The 15,694-nt window shown below is 35.2% G+C and overlaps 1 protein-coding gene across 2 annotated transcripts in view; it reads left to right on the top strand.

Moving 5' to 3' along the window:
- The first annotated feature begins 2,965 nt into the window (after positions 1-2,965).
- Positions 2,966-15,694, top strand: part of LOC142337997 (3'-5' RNA helicase YTHDC2-like) — a 45,513-nt gene continuing 32,784 nt past the window's right edge. The window contains exons 1-2 of one of the 2 annotated variants that reach the window (XM_075387633.1): positions 2,966-3,102; positions 14,191-14,524. In XM_075387633.1, coding sequence (XP_075243748.1) covers positions 3,039-3,102; positions 14,191-14,524 — 398 coding nt within the window. In that variant the 5' untranslated portion in view covers positions 2,966-3,038. Of the gene's footprint in view, positions 3,103-14,190; positions 14,539-15,694 lie in introns of those variants that run through there. The other variant, XM_075387640.1, reaches the window with a different exon arrangement.

Below are 15,694 nucleotides of genomic sequence, written 5' to 3'. Positions count from 1 at the left end.
CTTCATTCATAATAATTTCATTGCTTACTACTCGGTTAATTTTTGATACTATTTAACATAAACAAATAAAAAAATGAACTTATATTTGCATCTATATAAATTAATGTAATAGACTATATACTAAGACCAGAAGATGTGGTTCCGCAATTCAACCCCGCCATTCAAGTCTTTACAGCACCGACCAGCAGTATAAACAAAACGCCATTAAAAAGTTTCTCTATTAATGTACTTAACATAATTTTAATTCAAACTTTGCTATTAAAATCTTTTTGCTCTGCTCTCTTATTCAATGCCTACTTTATCATAGTGTTTACTCGCTTAACAGTCGTTTTCCGTTCTTCTATATTTACATAATTTCAGTTCTATTTTTCAAAAAACAATTCTATCTGTCCTAGTGCTAATAATTCACTAGCTCCTACTCCACCACCTGAAACACACTGAGCTCATCACTCTTTGCTAAAGACCTCAATCACAGTGCCAATTCTTTTAAAACTCTGAAATAAAAAATATACGTTTTTGATTTAAAACTTAGAGAATCTTCTGCTCAATCAAGCTATGATAAAAGACAACAATTTCTATTGGCTCTCTTTTAACTAATACAGCACTAGGCTGGTTCGAAAGTGAGGTAACATAAGCCACAAAAAAGTGAAAGAAAAATTCATCTAAATATTTAAAGACGGTTTAGTTTAGGTTCAGACTAGAGGTTCACAATACTTTCAGGCAAGAATGGCAATAAATGAAAGCTAACTTGACCGCAAAGAAAGCGTAGAGAAAAAATTGCGGGAAGGATAAACTGGCAGTGACAAATAATTGCTATAAGAGGACTAAGGCCCCAAGGTTTGAAGCGCGAGGATCATCAAAGACAATGTCAGAGATTTAATGATCTCTCGGGAACTAACAATTGCGGTAGCTACTGAGCTTACTAGAGATCTAAGACAAGACACCTTTTAAATAACTAGAAAAAATAAGGGCCTCAGAAAGACAAACGGAACGCTGCATGGATTCATTCATGAATACCAAGAGACTCAAACATAAAAGTATGACTCAACGGTTCAAGGCTTTGCAATTCTTTCAGAAACATTGAATCTCTAAGTGCAAAAAAGAACAACATCAAAATGTCAAGAAATTGAGAAGTGAATAGTTCTGTCGGAAGAAAACTTAACACATTTCTAGTTATTAGGGAAAAAATAACAGAGGCAGGGAATGATACAAGGGTTTTAGAAAAGACTTATTTAGTTTTATTAAAAGTATTTGCCCAAAATCTAGAGAGTTTCTATATCTCCAAAATTTACAGAGAATCAAAAAAAAATCTCGCTACAAATCAACAGAGCAGTTTTAGGATAATGTGTGTCATGACTGCTTAACCTACACAAATGTACAGCCTTCTTCAAAATTGTGCTAAATTTACAATCAGAATACTTAGTGAAATAAAAGATTATATTTGTTGCTTTATAATGAACACAGTAGAGATTAAATTGCAAGAAGGATAACAATTTAATAATAATTCTTGTCCCAGATACATAGATTTTCGCACCCATTTTAGATTTGACTCTAACTTGACCACAGCACGCATGATATTATCTGACGCGGAATTGAGAAAAAATTTCACTAACACCATATCTCGTTGAGGTCTATAGTTGAAAGAGTTATGTAAAACTCAAGTGTTGCCTGTGTTTGTTTGCAGCTCATGCTCGTAGTTTATAGGAGCTATTTTTCTCAGTTATATCACAGAAATGAAATAACTAGAATTTCTGATTGGTTAATAGCTTTGTATGTCATTAACATCTCCCCATGTTTCAAGACAGGATGTGAGCATTAACGAAAATATTTTGCTAAGTTTGAAATAAAAACTATTTATTTTTGTGTAAACGAGTCCCATATTTGGTTATGATGGATTCCTACCAAGTACCACAGGCCACTGAGGCATGGTCATCCCCCATGAGGCATTGCCAAACGCTGTATATCATTATGAATAAAATTAGGTGTTAGACCAACAGAACATTTTCTGCTACAGTCCGCCAATGTATTGTTTTGTACATTACATTGTGCCAAATTTTGTCACCAGCAAAGATATGAGTTAGAGATGATTAGATATTAGTCCTTCAAACCCGCATTTATCAATTCTAGATTTCTTCGTTTTTATGTACCAATTATGTTTTTTTTTTAAAATCATTTCGGCCTAATTAATAAGCTCCTAAAATTGGAAAACAGTTACAAGTGCGTGTAGCACATAGAACTTTAATGAAATTTTCTGCTTTTCAATTTGGTCAGCAGTCATCTATGAAGATCACTAAATAGATCGTGTGCTAACTTCATTAGCGCATTCCGCATGTAAATTTTACTAACAGAGTACAACACTCCCTAACGCCTTGTATGACGTCTTCTATGATAGCGAAGGTTTGGAAGTTTGACCCCAAAGTTTTATGCAACGGAGCTGATCAATGACTGCTAATATTGGCATCTAATGAAAGAATGATAAAAGCCAAAAGAGTTGTTAATAGATGTCAGTAGCTAATAATATGCCTGTAGTTTTTTAGTTGCATTTTTGCTCATGGTAAAGTTTTGACTGTCTATTATTAAGTCTGAATGTCTGTTGTAATAAGTCAATAGGTCTGGGTCAAGAAGTTGAAGACCCTGGATTGCATTAACTTGACTTTTTACCTTCAAATTTAATCAAATTGTTAGTAAAGACGTGCTGTGTTAGTTCGCCAATTCTCATTACATTGAGGATACTTTTTCTGTTGAACTAAAACTGTTATTCAATTCAATGTGCACTTATTTTTATGAAAAAAGAGGAGTGAATAATTATAAAATTTCCGTTTTAAGTGCTTTATTTCCACGTTTTACATTTCAAAAGTCAATGAAAATATGTGACTAAATTACGTCATAGTGTGCGTGCTTCTAAAACTTCTATCTTTAAAAATCACGTGAACTAATTATTCAATTTTGTTGAAAATCACAAAAATGATTGCTTGGCCCGCAATCTTCATTTGTGCGAAACATCAAATGAATTCCAGCTCCTAACGAGCATCCAGCGCATGGAAGAATCCAACAAAATTGACGAGGTCAAGCTAAGTGGGACAGCCAGAAATTCTATCCAAGGTAATATCATTGTTAATAATTAAAGTTTTAATTCACTTAAACCCGCTTCAACAGTACGTTGCATTGTTACGGTTGTTAACAAAATTAAGAGTTCGAACTGCAGCTTTACTTAAGTACCAATTTTTAAGCCATTTTTTGTCTACATTTTGATTTTCACATGAAAGCAAATTTGAGAAAAAGTACAGATACAATACAAAAAAAATACAGGCCACAAAAGTAAAAGTACAATTCGCAATTTTAAATTGTAAGTTGCCTGTTTTTGAAAACAATTTAGACAACATAATTTTGGCCCTTTCGTTTTATTTTTTTTATATCAATTGACGATTAATTATCAGAAGTTTAATAAATATAATTTCAGAAAAACTGGCAGGTATACTAAAAGAGATAATCCAGATATAAGTTGACAATTTTCTGTTAGCAGTTGTTAGTTTAGTGGGATCTTTTCCGTTTGTGCCCTCCAGTACGTTATGCTCCCCTCAGTTACAGAGCAGGTGTCATTACATGGTAAATCATTATGTAAGAATTTGGCACGCGCGTCTTGGGGGTGCAAATAATATGCACCCACTAAGCTGGGGGGTGCGGCACAAATGGAGACGATCCGTTTATTCACGCGTAAAATCTGTTCAAATTTTGAGGCCCCATTACTCCAAATTTAAATCATTTTGAAAACAATTTTTTCACCATTATCTTCTTCACTAGTTTTCTCATCTAAATTTAGATAAAACGCAACGTTCACCTACCAGAAGTGTCAATGTAAAGGGATCTATTCTGTTCCGGCACCCCAGTTTTTTTATGACCACCAGTTGTAAATTATAAGTTGCTATATAGCACGTTACTATGTAAGAAAATAGCACGTGCGCCTGGGGTTGTGAACAATTTATGCTCACTAAGCTGTGGGGGGGGGGGGGGGAGGGAGGGCTGAAACAGAATAGATCCAGGTAAAGTTCTTGATTTGCATAAAAAATTGGGTTTTTCCCATTAACCCCCCCCCCCCCCCCCGTTTAGTGGTCAGATAACCTACAACCCCCTCCCCCCATCATGGTAATTACACCATAATGGGGGCTATATTGGGCATCAGGGGGGGGGGGGGCTATAATGGGAAGGAACAAAAAAAAATGCAGTGGAGAGAAAGTTAAGACAAAATTCAAATGTTCTCTCTCTAATGTTTAACACCAGTGCAAAGTAGTCTTAGTTGAACAAACCTGAAGACATATCACATCGTGTGACCAACTTTCGGGTCTCTCCCATAATTTCCCCCAAGAGAAAATTCAGCCCCCCGTTATGGTAAATTTACCATGAATAGGGGCTATGGGCTATTTGACCACTAAGTTGGGGGGGGCCGCTATAATGAAAGATTTGGCATTTGTAGTCTGTAAACGTTGCGTTTTACTTGACTTTCGTAACTAGACGAGAGTGTAGGGGAGCAATGGCGTACAAATTGTTTTTAAAAAGCAATTTTAAGTTGGAGTGATCAAAAATTGAATTTTACTGCGTAAAACTAGGGGATGCTAACTTACCATCGCCGTTCCGTGTATTAGAGGCATCACCAAGTTGAACAGACTTAAGGTCGAATTCAAATTACTGTAGTTTACGGAGAACTGATCGATTTCTATATGAATCTTATGTCAGTAGATTTGCCGATTATTCTTGGGTTGGATACATTAAACTTCTGACGTTTAATTGCTCTCAAACGAATTTTTAGCAATTATATTTGTCCTGTCGGTCTTTTTTGCAATTTTTTGCTTGACCGATTTTTTGTATGACGCTTTTGACTTTTCGTCCTCAAAAACTGAATAAACAGGTAAAGCCCAGCGGGTATGAAGTGCTCTTAGAGCCTTTCAGCTCCGTTTCAGCTCAAACTATTTTGAATACTTATACTTATGGTGTGAAGGGCGGTTCTTAGAGTTTGAAGACACCCCCTACTAATTACCCCTCCCCCACTATTGCCTCCATCGACCACCGCGATGTTGCAGCCCCACCCCACAACTGCCCACCCCTCCTCCCCATCATCCCCCGATAAACCCTCTTCCCCCAGTGGCTAAGTTCGAACAACCGATCATCATTGTTTTTTTTACTATTCTTCACAATTTTTTTCAAGATTTTTGAAATGTTTGTCATTTTTTGAGTTCTTTAAGCCCTAGGTGTCGAGCAATCTCCTCTAAACCGTGCAAATTTTTTCATTGTTTTGACATTTATTTTTCATCATTCAGGTTTTCCCAGACCCAGAACCGAAAAACGTTCTTAGGGGTTTGATAATAAGTAACTGAAAAGAATTCATTTGCCACGGAATAGCTTTCAATTTTTTATAATGACAAAATTTAGCAATTTTTGTGATAAAATTGCTTTTTCACGTTTTTTGTAACATCTTGTCGGATTTTAAGTTTCTCCAGCCTCAAAATAAGAGGAATCTCCTCTAGGGTTTGACGATAAGTTACTGTATAGTTTCTAAATGTAATGGAATGTTTTTCAAGATTTCAACACCATGAATTTTAGTGTTTTTATTTTACAAAACTTGTATTTTGATATTTATTGTCATTATTCAGATTTTTCAGCCTAATAATCTTCATTAGGACTTGAGAATAAGGTACTTACAACTGTTTTCTGGTCATGGATTAGTTTTCAATTTTATCACAAATTTTAGCAAATTTGACTTTTTTTTGCACTAGATATTTTTTTTGAAATTTTTTGAAGTTTTTTGAAATTTTTTGTTTTTTCCTAAGGTTCTCCAGCCTAAGGAGCCAAAAACCTCCTCTAGGGTTGGATTACAGTTTGCAACATAGCATCTAGATGCAATGGAATGTTTTTCAAGATATTAATATCTAAAATTTTGAAAAAACTAGCAATTTTTTCAAATTTTTTGAATCTTTTTTTTGTTTGTTATCCCTTTTCCGACACCAGTGTACCAGGGAACTACTCAAAGGTTTGATGGTAAGCCGTCGCATAGTTTCTAGAGTTAATGGAATGGTTATCAATATATTAATGGCTTTAGCAGCTTTTTGATAAAATTTATTTTTCAAATTTTCGGAAATTATTTATATGTTCCAAGTTTATCGATCTTTACGAGCCAGTGAAACTGTTTAATGCTTGAAATAGAGATACTGGATAGTCTCTTGAGACAATAAAATGGTTTGGAAGGTTTTAATATCTTGAATTTTTGCAAGATTTTGTTAAAGTTTGCGATTCTTTTCAAAATTCCTGATTACTTTTGTCCTTTTCTGAGTTTAACGATCATTACTTGCCAACGAAGCTTTTGAAATCTTGCAGATGGGTTACTTGACATAATTCCAGAGACAAAAAATATTTTTGAACAATTTCACAGCGAAATCTGGAAGATTTTTTTTTAAACTTTGCAGTATTTTGCAAATTTTTAAAATATCATTTTTTTATTTGATTTATTTACTAACAAGGCTAGAAAACTAAAAGTTGCAGAGTCGAATCAAGCTAAAGCTAGCCTCGCTAACCGTGGCTAACTACTGCCGAAGCCAACCACTCGCCGGAAGTTTGAGAGCAATTCGCCGACATTAGCCGGATATGTTTTTTCATTGTGTGCTATGAAAATCAATGGAAGCGCCCGAAACTTTTTTTGTCCAAATCGGATAATTTAGCAAATAAATTTGAAATTACTGCTTTTATGTTTGTCAGCGAGTGTAGCGGAATATGAGTTTTTCGTAGTCAGCCCTATTTCGAGCATCACAGGAAATTTGTTCAACTAAATCAAAGAGTTTTCAATTCACAATGAAACTGCCTGCTTAAAACGATGAAGGGGTGATCAAATTGAAACAAAATTACGTGATGCTCAAGTTCGTGCTAATTACTGAAAACTGCTAGTATGCTGTCTGGATCGATGCGTATTGTTTGCATCTCAACAGCATGTGCTGTATATATATTTTCACAAAACAATTTTTTGGATCTTTTCCATTTGTGTGCCTCAGGTTAGTGGTTACATGTTATTTGCAACAACCATGCACTGTTACAATGTTATTTGCCCATGCCATATTTTTACGCAATCATTTTTTTATCTTATGACACGTGCTCTAGAATGGGGGGGGGTGCTTAACGTACTAACGTACGGGGAGGGGGCACAAACGGAAGAGACTCGATTTCGACTTTTTGGATCTTCCTTTGTGCCCGCAGTTTGATATGCACCTGCCTGTTACAAAGCACGTTTCATTTCATAGTAAACCATTATAAAAATATTTGGGAAATACGCAAACTTCTTTTGAAAGTGCTTAAAATAGATAGTTTACTTTCTACAATTGCGATTTTAACGTTTATTTCTGTTAATGACTGTATAATTTTACTGGCTGATCTTTTTAATAAAGGGATTTATTTTGTTTTGCCCCCCGATTAGCTGGCATTTTTTGCCTCTAAGCGCTCATGCTTTTTTAACATAGTAAAGTGCTATATGACAAGACATAGCGAAACAGAGAAGATTCTTTTATCATTTCTGTGCGCACTTTTTTCAACTTACTTTGACGCAACTAGGAGACTTGAATCTTTTTGCTTGATTGTTGTAGTGCGAAGAAGTCCAGAAATTTTTTTAAAAATTAAGAAAATTAGAAAATAAGAAAATTCAGAAAATTAAACAGAAATAGTATTTTGTTTGATATATTTTACTGTTTTTATACGCCAAATTAATTTTCAAATATAAAATTACTGACAAAACTGCAAATAAGTTGCCGCGTTACATACCAATGTTTTTTCTTTTTCAGCATCAGTCTGAATTTGTATTTGATATGACTCCATTCTAATTATATAGATTTTTCGTTGCTCTAAATTTTAGAAAATCACAGAAAAACTACAGAATATATAAAGTTGGTATCTTTTACGTTTGTGCCCCAGCTTAGTTGGTACAAAAATTTTGTATCACCCAGGAGAAAGTGTCATACTTTTATAAAAAAGATTTTCAATGTAATTGCACGTGCTCTGTAACTGGGGATGCGTAGGGTACTGGGGGGCACAAAAGGAAGAGATTCAAATTTGGATAGATCATTAGACCCTCCAACTTATCATCAAAGACTTGCTTTCAAAGTAAATGTATAATTGGGATGAATAAATTACCGAGCTTCTTATCGAAATATGCTATAATTTATCTATATGTATTTCCGTAAATGTTTTTTTCTGTAGTACATAGAACAGGAAAAAATTGGATTCATTAAAGTTGATTCTAGAGAAAATCAAAACAATGTTGCACTGGTACTGAAACAAACTCCTCAGAAATAGGCAGATAGCCGAGTAAAAAGATATAATAATGCAGTTGAGAACATTTTGTTCACAAGTCTACAAAGCATTTGTCATTTCACAGTAAACCCTTGAAAAATTATTTGGTATATTTGCCAATATAGCCCCTCTAGTGGTAACAACCTATAGCCCCCCAATCATGATAAAAATACCATAATGGAGCGCCATAATTTCATAGGCGGCTCTAATGGGAAAGAACAAAATATTTCACGTGCACCTTGTATTTGCAAATAGTATGCACCAAATAAGCTGGAGCACAATAGAAAAAAATCGAATTTTTTAATGTGATGGCACGTGCTATGTAATTGATGATGAACAGAGTGCTGGGGGATGCTGGATCGTTAAAAAAAGTACAAAGATCTGTTGACTCTCCTTCCAGTTAAAATATCAAAAGAAACGAGCATGGAAGTTTCCATAGAAAGTGCTTAAAATAGGTAACTTACTTTTTAGAATTGTGATTTTAACGTTTATTTCTCTTAATGACTGTATAATTTGCTGGCTGATCTTTTTAGTAAAAGGACTTTTTTGTTCCCCCCTGATTAGCAGGCATATGCGTTTTTACCCTAAGCGCTCCTTCGCTATTATTATATTGAAGTGCAATATGACAAAACAGAGTAGATTCTCTTATCATTTCTGCGCGCAATTTTTCAACTTTCTTTGACACATTAAGGAGACCTGAATTTTTTTGCTTCATTGTTGGAATGCATAGAGGCCCAGAAATTTTTAAAGGACATTAACGGGGTAAGCTCATTGACAAAATCAAACTGAAATAAGAAATAATGTTTGATAAATTTTACTGTTTTTATGTGATAAATTAGTTTTCAAATTTATAATTATTGACAAAACTGAAGCTTAAGTTGCAGCGTTAAATGCCAAACTTTTTCAGCATCAGTCTGGAATCGGATTGCTTTGTATTAGGTGTGACTCTATTCTAAACATAAAGATTTCTTACTGCTCCAGATTTCAGAAAATGACTAAGATACTTCAGAATACACAAACTTGGTATCTTTTACGTTTGTGCCCCGGTTTAGTTGGTACATATTATTTGTACCACCCAGAAGAATGTGCTATAACTTGTACAAAATGATCTAAAATGTAATTCTACGTGCCCTGTAACTGAGGATGCATAGGGTATGGGGGGACAAACGGAAGAGATCCAAACTTGGATAGATTTTGAGGAGATAACAGTTTGTTGAGTGTCTCTAGAAATCTTTTTATCTTGATCTTGAAACCCATCAACTTACCATCAAATAATTGCTTACACAATAAATGTATAAACGAGATAAAGAAATTTCTAGTGGAATTCAATTCAAAGCTTCTTACGGAAATATGTTAAAATTTATCTGTACTTTTCTCCGTAAGTTGTTTTTGTTTCTGTAGTACATAGAGCAGGGAAAAATTGGATTTATTAAAGTTGATTCTTAAGAAAATCAAAACAATCAAACATCACAATGTTGTACTTGTTCTGAAACTGAGAGAGGCAGTTAACCAAGTAAAAGGTTATAAAAATGCAGATGAGAATTTTTTGTCCACAAGTGTATATCCTCGGCACACTATAGAAAATTGCAAGAAAAGTGTACGGAAAATATTCACACAAAAAGTCTCTATTTCTGCGTAAGAAACAGTAAATTCAGTTTGCATTATAGTTTTTAAAACTTGATTAAAAGCTTGATTCAAATGATGCATTCACTATCAAGTTGAACAGATCTCACCGTGTTCATAAACCTACGCGAGATTTTAAAACAAATTACAGTTTCCACTCACACTTACGCAAGGCTTTAAGATCAAATGGCATTTCTAAAGTGAGTTGACTGTTTTGAGGTGCAGCTCATGGTGCAAAAAATTTATCGTACGGACATCAAAATCCTTATATAGATGTTCACATTTACTTCAAATAAGAATTTTTGTGTTTTTCTGTTTTTGTCTTCGGTTGCACATCATGAGTCCATTCATACAAAAAACTGGCAAATGCAACCTTAATTACGCGGCAACGGTTATCACTGGTTAAATTAAAACTAATCACCGTTTTTTACCCACCTGAGCAAAACATTTTCATCTTTAACTACTAATTTTACTTTAGTGGTGGCGTTTATAAGTTCAAATACTATATCTACACTATTATTAGGCAATACAAACTGTTATTGACATTAACATGCATTAGTTTTTGAACATCAAAATGAAAAGAAATTTTGTTAACGGCTTACACGAAAAAAATCAGTAATTGATAACAACTTTTCCCTAATTGATTTCACTCCAACGGACCTCACAATATTCAAGAATTTTATCGAAGTTCACGTTGCTAAATTAGTGTAATTCTTAATTCTCCGTTCTTTTTTTCAATTTATTAGGCAAAATCAATGTTCAGTCAGAAACACAAAGTTTGCAGCGGAGATTCATTCAATCCCACTGAATTATTTAAGGAAAATTTATTAAAAGTTAAATTTTTTTTCATTCAGTTCAATTAAAAACCACAACAATTGAATTCTTACCGAATTAGGTTTCTTGTACATATGTATTCTACCACTTTAATAATTGCTCTCAAACGAAGTTTGTAGCAATCATTTTAGTCCAGTTGTTTTCTTATGAGATTTGTCGCTTGACCGATTTTTTGTCTGAACTCCAAAACTTTTCGTTTCCAACACCGGGATAAAATTAGCTGATAAAATCTCTTAAAGTTTAAGGCCTTGGGCCTCTAAGCTTGCGATTCACCAAAATTGTTTTGAGGAGACAATTTCTTAATCTTAAAAATTGGACTCCACACAGTCCTCAATCAATCACCCCTCCCACCCAGCTCCTCCCCCTAAAACTCCCCCGTCTACCAGTCTCGACCTGGCAATTTGGAACCGTCACTCGTCCAGCACTCCCATCCCTTCCCCGGTTGAGCGCCTTCCCCCCTACGCTTCACACCCCACCCCATGCTGATTGCCCTCTCCCCTAACGCTAGTATCCTTAGGCACCAGCTGGTTACTACTGAAGGCAACCGCTTACTGGTCGTTTGAGAGCAATTCGTCGGCTATGTTACAAGTTTGTTTTGGATATTTTTCCTTTTGCTGCGGAAACTTTATCCAAATTTCTCTGTTACAGAGCATGTGTCATACATAGTAAATCTATAGGTTCAAATTTTTGTAATGCTTTCGGGCATGCCGTTAATATGCATCAACTTAGCCGGGGGCAAAAGAGGAGAAATCAGTTATCTTAGAGTTTTATTGGTACCTATATGATGCTCACCAATAATAAATACGAGATGCTCAATTTTAAACTTCGGAAAAGTCATATTTTCGAGCTGTAAAGCATTGTTTAATGATTACTTTAAAAGGTCCTCAGGTTATATGTTAAAATCCAGACAGAATTTTTTCAGATGTTTTTTGGTAGCAGTGAATTGAATTGCATTTGAAATTTGTTGAACAATACCATTAATCTTTGGAATTAACAAAACTAACCCTGCTTGAAGCTATAGAGATCTGAGCAAGTTCAAAAAATTTTATAAAAGGTTCAACTTAATGCTGTTTTTGAAAAATGAATAGCTTCCTTCTAGTATTCTTCCTTTGTTCACCTGTTTTTCAAAATGGCCCATGAAATAGAGTTTTTATTATATAATTATATGTCTTCGTGTTCTTTCGTTTTTTAAGCGATTTGTCGTATGATTGATGATTTATTGTATGACCATATGATTGTTCGTGAAGAGGAGTGGGATGGATTGGTGGCTTGGACATTAAGGTAGAGAGGGGATTTTGTCTTAAAATTTTATTGGCATCTACGAATTGGCAGTAATCAAAATTGCTGGAAAGCTGAACTTCAAGTTGCACGAGCATTTTTTGAATTCTTTGACGAGTGAACCACATAAAAATGTTCACACCTCCCTCCGGACATTCAATTTTTCGTCAAAAGAATTGAGATGAACTGGCGAAGCTGAGAAGAATTGAGATTAGTTTTGTTGCTATTCAAGATGTTCAGCAATCATAACTCTAGTCGAAACTCTGAAAAATCATCTTTCGAAGGCGTAAAGCATTAAAGTCTTAAAGAAATGCCCCCCCCCTAATGAATATCTCTCCACCCCACACCCACATTATGCTAGCATCATTTGGTGAAAATTTATAACTATCTAACCTTCCAACTTCACCAACTTTGTTCGGAAGCAATTTTTCCGACCGTGGTTTCTGTTTAAAAACGTCAAAACTGATCCTGGCGATAGTTGATCAACCCCCCCCCCGCACACTCCACCACCGCAATTGCCACCACTTATTTGCAACTGGAGCAAACTTGCACCGCATTCATCTCTGAAAGACGTCGGCGCTTTGTGGTGACAATTTGCTTTTCACCACTATTCAGCGCAATTGTTACATTATTTTTGCGACAAAACCTCGACCCCGGCAGTGCACGTGCTCTGTAATTTGGGGATTATAGAATGGGAGGGGGGAACGGTCAAAACATATTCCAATTATCGTAGACCAATTTGTGTTTTTGGTGCAGATTCTTGTCTGACTATTCTCAATGTCCCCTCGATGAGATCTAGAGAAACTCGTAACCCGTGTTGAGGAATTTTGTTTTTCACTTGTAAGAAATCGTCGTTTTTTAATCGTTTTCATTAGACAAAAACGATCAAAGCCCTTACGTGGTAATCGTCGTTTTGTTCGTTATTTCGTCGTTATTTTTATGTAGGAAATGATCGTTTTTCAAAAAAACGACGAGAAAACGATCCCCTCTGGGATTCGAACCATTGAACTCCTGATCCATGTACCTGATGCACTGAGCTCTGCGCTATCAGGCCATTATACTTTTATGCCAAAACGATCTAATAGAGAAAAAATAGTTCAAGAGCAATTAAACGACGAAGAAACGATCAAAAAACGACGATCTTAACTGAAAAAAACGACGTAAGAAACGACGAAAAAACGACGAAGAAACAATCATTTCTTACACTTAGAAGACGACTAAAACGACGAAAACTAATGAAAACGAAGAAAACGACGACAAACCGACGAAAACGACGACAAAACGACTAAAAACGACAACTTCTTACAAAATATTGTCGTTTTTTCGTCGTTGTCCTCAACACGGGAAGGCTCCATAATAAATTTGTTTTCAACTTTGTCACGACTAAAATAGTTGTGAAATATACTATTTACTGAAACGGCTGAAGAGGCATATTTTAAGCGCTAAGGGTAGCTGTAGTAGATTTGGGTGATAATCTCTTTACTTTTTGCTATCCTTTCCCACTTTTTCGCTTTTCCATTGTTCCACTTTTTTTGCTCCTCATCATATGAATTGAGCCTTCGTAAGTATGTTTAAAATCTATAGAAAATTTATCATCGGGATTTAAGAAATGTGTTTTCTGACACGGAGCTTTGGTCTTGAATTTATTTTCGCTGATTTCAAAATTTTTTGTTATTATATAGCTGCCCTTCTAGTATTGTTTGTTAACATGCCATTCTGGAAAGGCAGAAATATTGTGCCGAAAAATTTCCGGGCTGACCATCATAAACACATCTTAGATCCATATCAAAGTAATGTATTGGTGCGTGCGGTATCTTTGATGCCATATCCAAGACCATACAAATCTAATCAATGTCTCAAATGAGGTATTTTGGATAGCATATTGAGAACAATGTGACATAATTTGATTTAATTTTGAATAAATGAAAATGTCGTTTATGGTGAATAAGATTCCATATCCAAGACCATAGAAATCAGCGAAAATAAATCGACTCAATGAAATTAAATAAATTCAATTTCGGAGGGTTGCAAGAGAGCTGAGAAAAACTGGAAAAATTATTCTTTCTCGGCTCTCGTGCAGCACGCCGCCATTGTGTCTGAGAAATCGACAAAGTTAGCTCACTCCATTGACAGATCTGCTGAAACGCTTTCCTGAAAACAGAAGTGAGGCTCAAAATGGGAGCAGTTCTAGAAATACGAGGTACAACTTCACCAAAAACACAGTTCTACACGACAGTTTGGGTCAGAAACATCCCTGCAAGCCACCATTTGTGCAGAAGAATAACCCTTTTCAGTCCATGTTTCCAGACATCTGCTTGAAGAAGAGTCTGATCATAGACTTTGTTGAGCAGAACAAAGCGGTGGCTTTTGTGGGGAGGAACTTGCAGGAGAAGTCACTTGTTGTACCTCAGTTTATATTGGAGCACGCGGCATTGAACAAATTAGATTGCCTCATATTGGTCTGCAGGTAATATTGATGAGGTCAGCATCTTTTTCCGGACATGTTTTGAGAATTCGCCGGGGAAAAACGCAAGAATTGCGGTATACAGCAGTGGGAAATTTATTTTTACCACCAAAGTTTTGACGTTTTAAGCACTGAATGCTTTGAAAGCGGTGAGTTTTTGTGAGAATTGAGGTTAATTTAGCGGAGCATTTTTATAAGAATTCGGATTTTTAGCGGCGAAGAAGTTTTTTGCCTCAATCATCGCATTAATCGCCGAAAATTGGAATTAAGTCTAAAATAAAATTTATAGCATTAGGGGTTAATCCTATGTTTCTTAGAGATTTTCAGCGTTCACGCCTCAAGTAGGGTAATGCAGATCATAAAAAATTAAATTCTAACGTTAGATTGTAAAAAAAAATCATTAATAACCGCACGGCGATAGCTGGGGCTATTATTGGCCTTCTTTTGGTTTTTTACAATTCAAAGAGCTGTTTTTCTTAAACATCTGTTCATACATTTTCATGATTTTTGAAGTCAAATTGGAGTACTAATTTTGGTGACGCCCAAACAGGAAGTGGATCGAAAAAGCGAGTGGTTTTGCGGCTTCAAATTTTTTAACTCCATTTTTGAAGTAGAGTGAGAACACGGTATTTGAACCAAATTTCTCTTTCTTGCTAGTGGTTTTTTGTTCACGAGCCACATTTTGACATTGATTTTCAGTTTCTTAAAACATTTCTTTATCGGATTTTTTTAAAACCTTTTTTCCCATTTCACTGATTGTCCGTTCTAGATCTATATTTTGTTTAGTCAATGAAAACTCTTTGAATTGTACGTCAGGACTTGTCCTGCTATTTTTTATTTCGTCGTGAAGATTTTTGTTACGATCATATGACCTCACGACAACTTCAAATCTGCCTTTTGTTCATGCGTTCTTGTAATTTAACTGAAGTGCGTGCGTGACGTCATTTTTTGATTAAATTTTGGTCACACGTGACCTACCCTACTCTCAAAAATGACTTCCTGACTTTGAAATTGAATTTTATTTTAATTATTTAAAGAGATAAGGTCAAGTGAATGTGTTGACATCCACTAAACCAATGACGGTAAATGACGGTTATTTGAGAGCAACTAAATAAATGACGGTTATTTGAGAGCACCTAATAGAAGCAGCAATAACTTATACAGATACTTAAT

The sequence above is a fragment of the Convolutriloba macropyga genome, chromosome 1 (genome assembly GCF_964194025.1).
Source record: "Convolutriloba macropyga chromosome 1, txConMacr16.3, whole genome shotgun sequence".
Classification (NCBI taxonomy): Eukaryota; Metazoa; Xenacoelomorpha; order Acoela; family Convolutidae; genus Convolutriloba; species Convolutriloba macropyga.
Note: the sequence above shows the minus strand (reverse complement) of the source record. Positions and strands in the feature narration are given on the sequence as shown.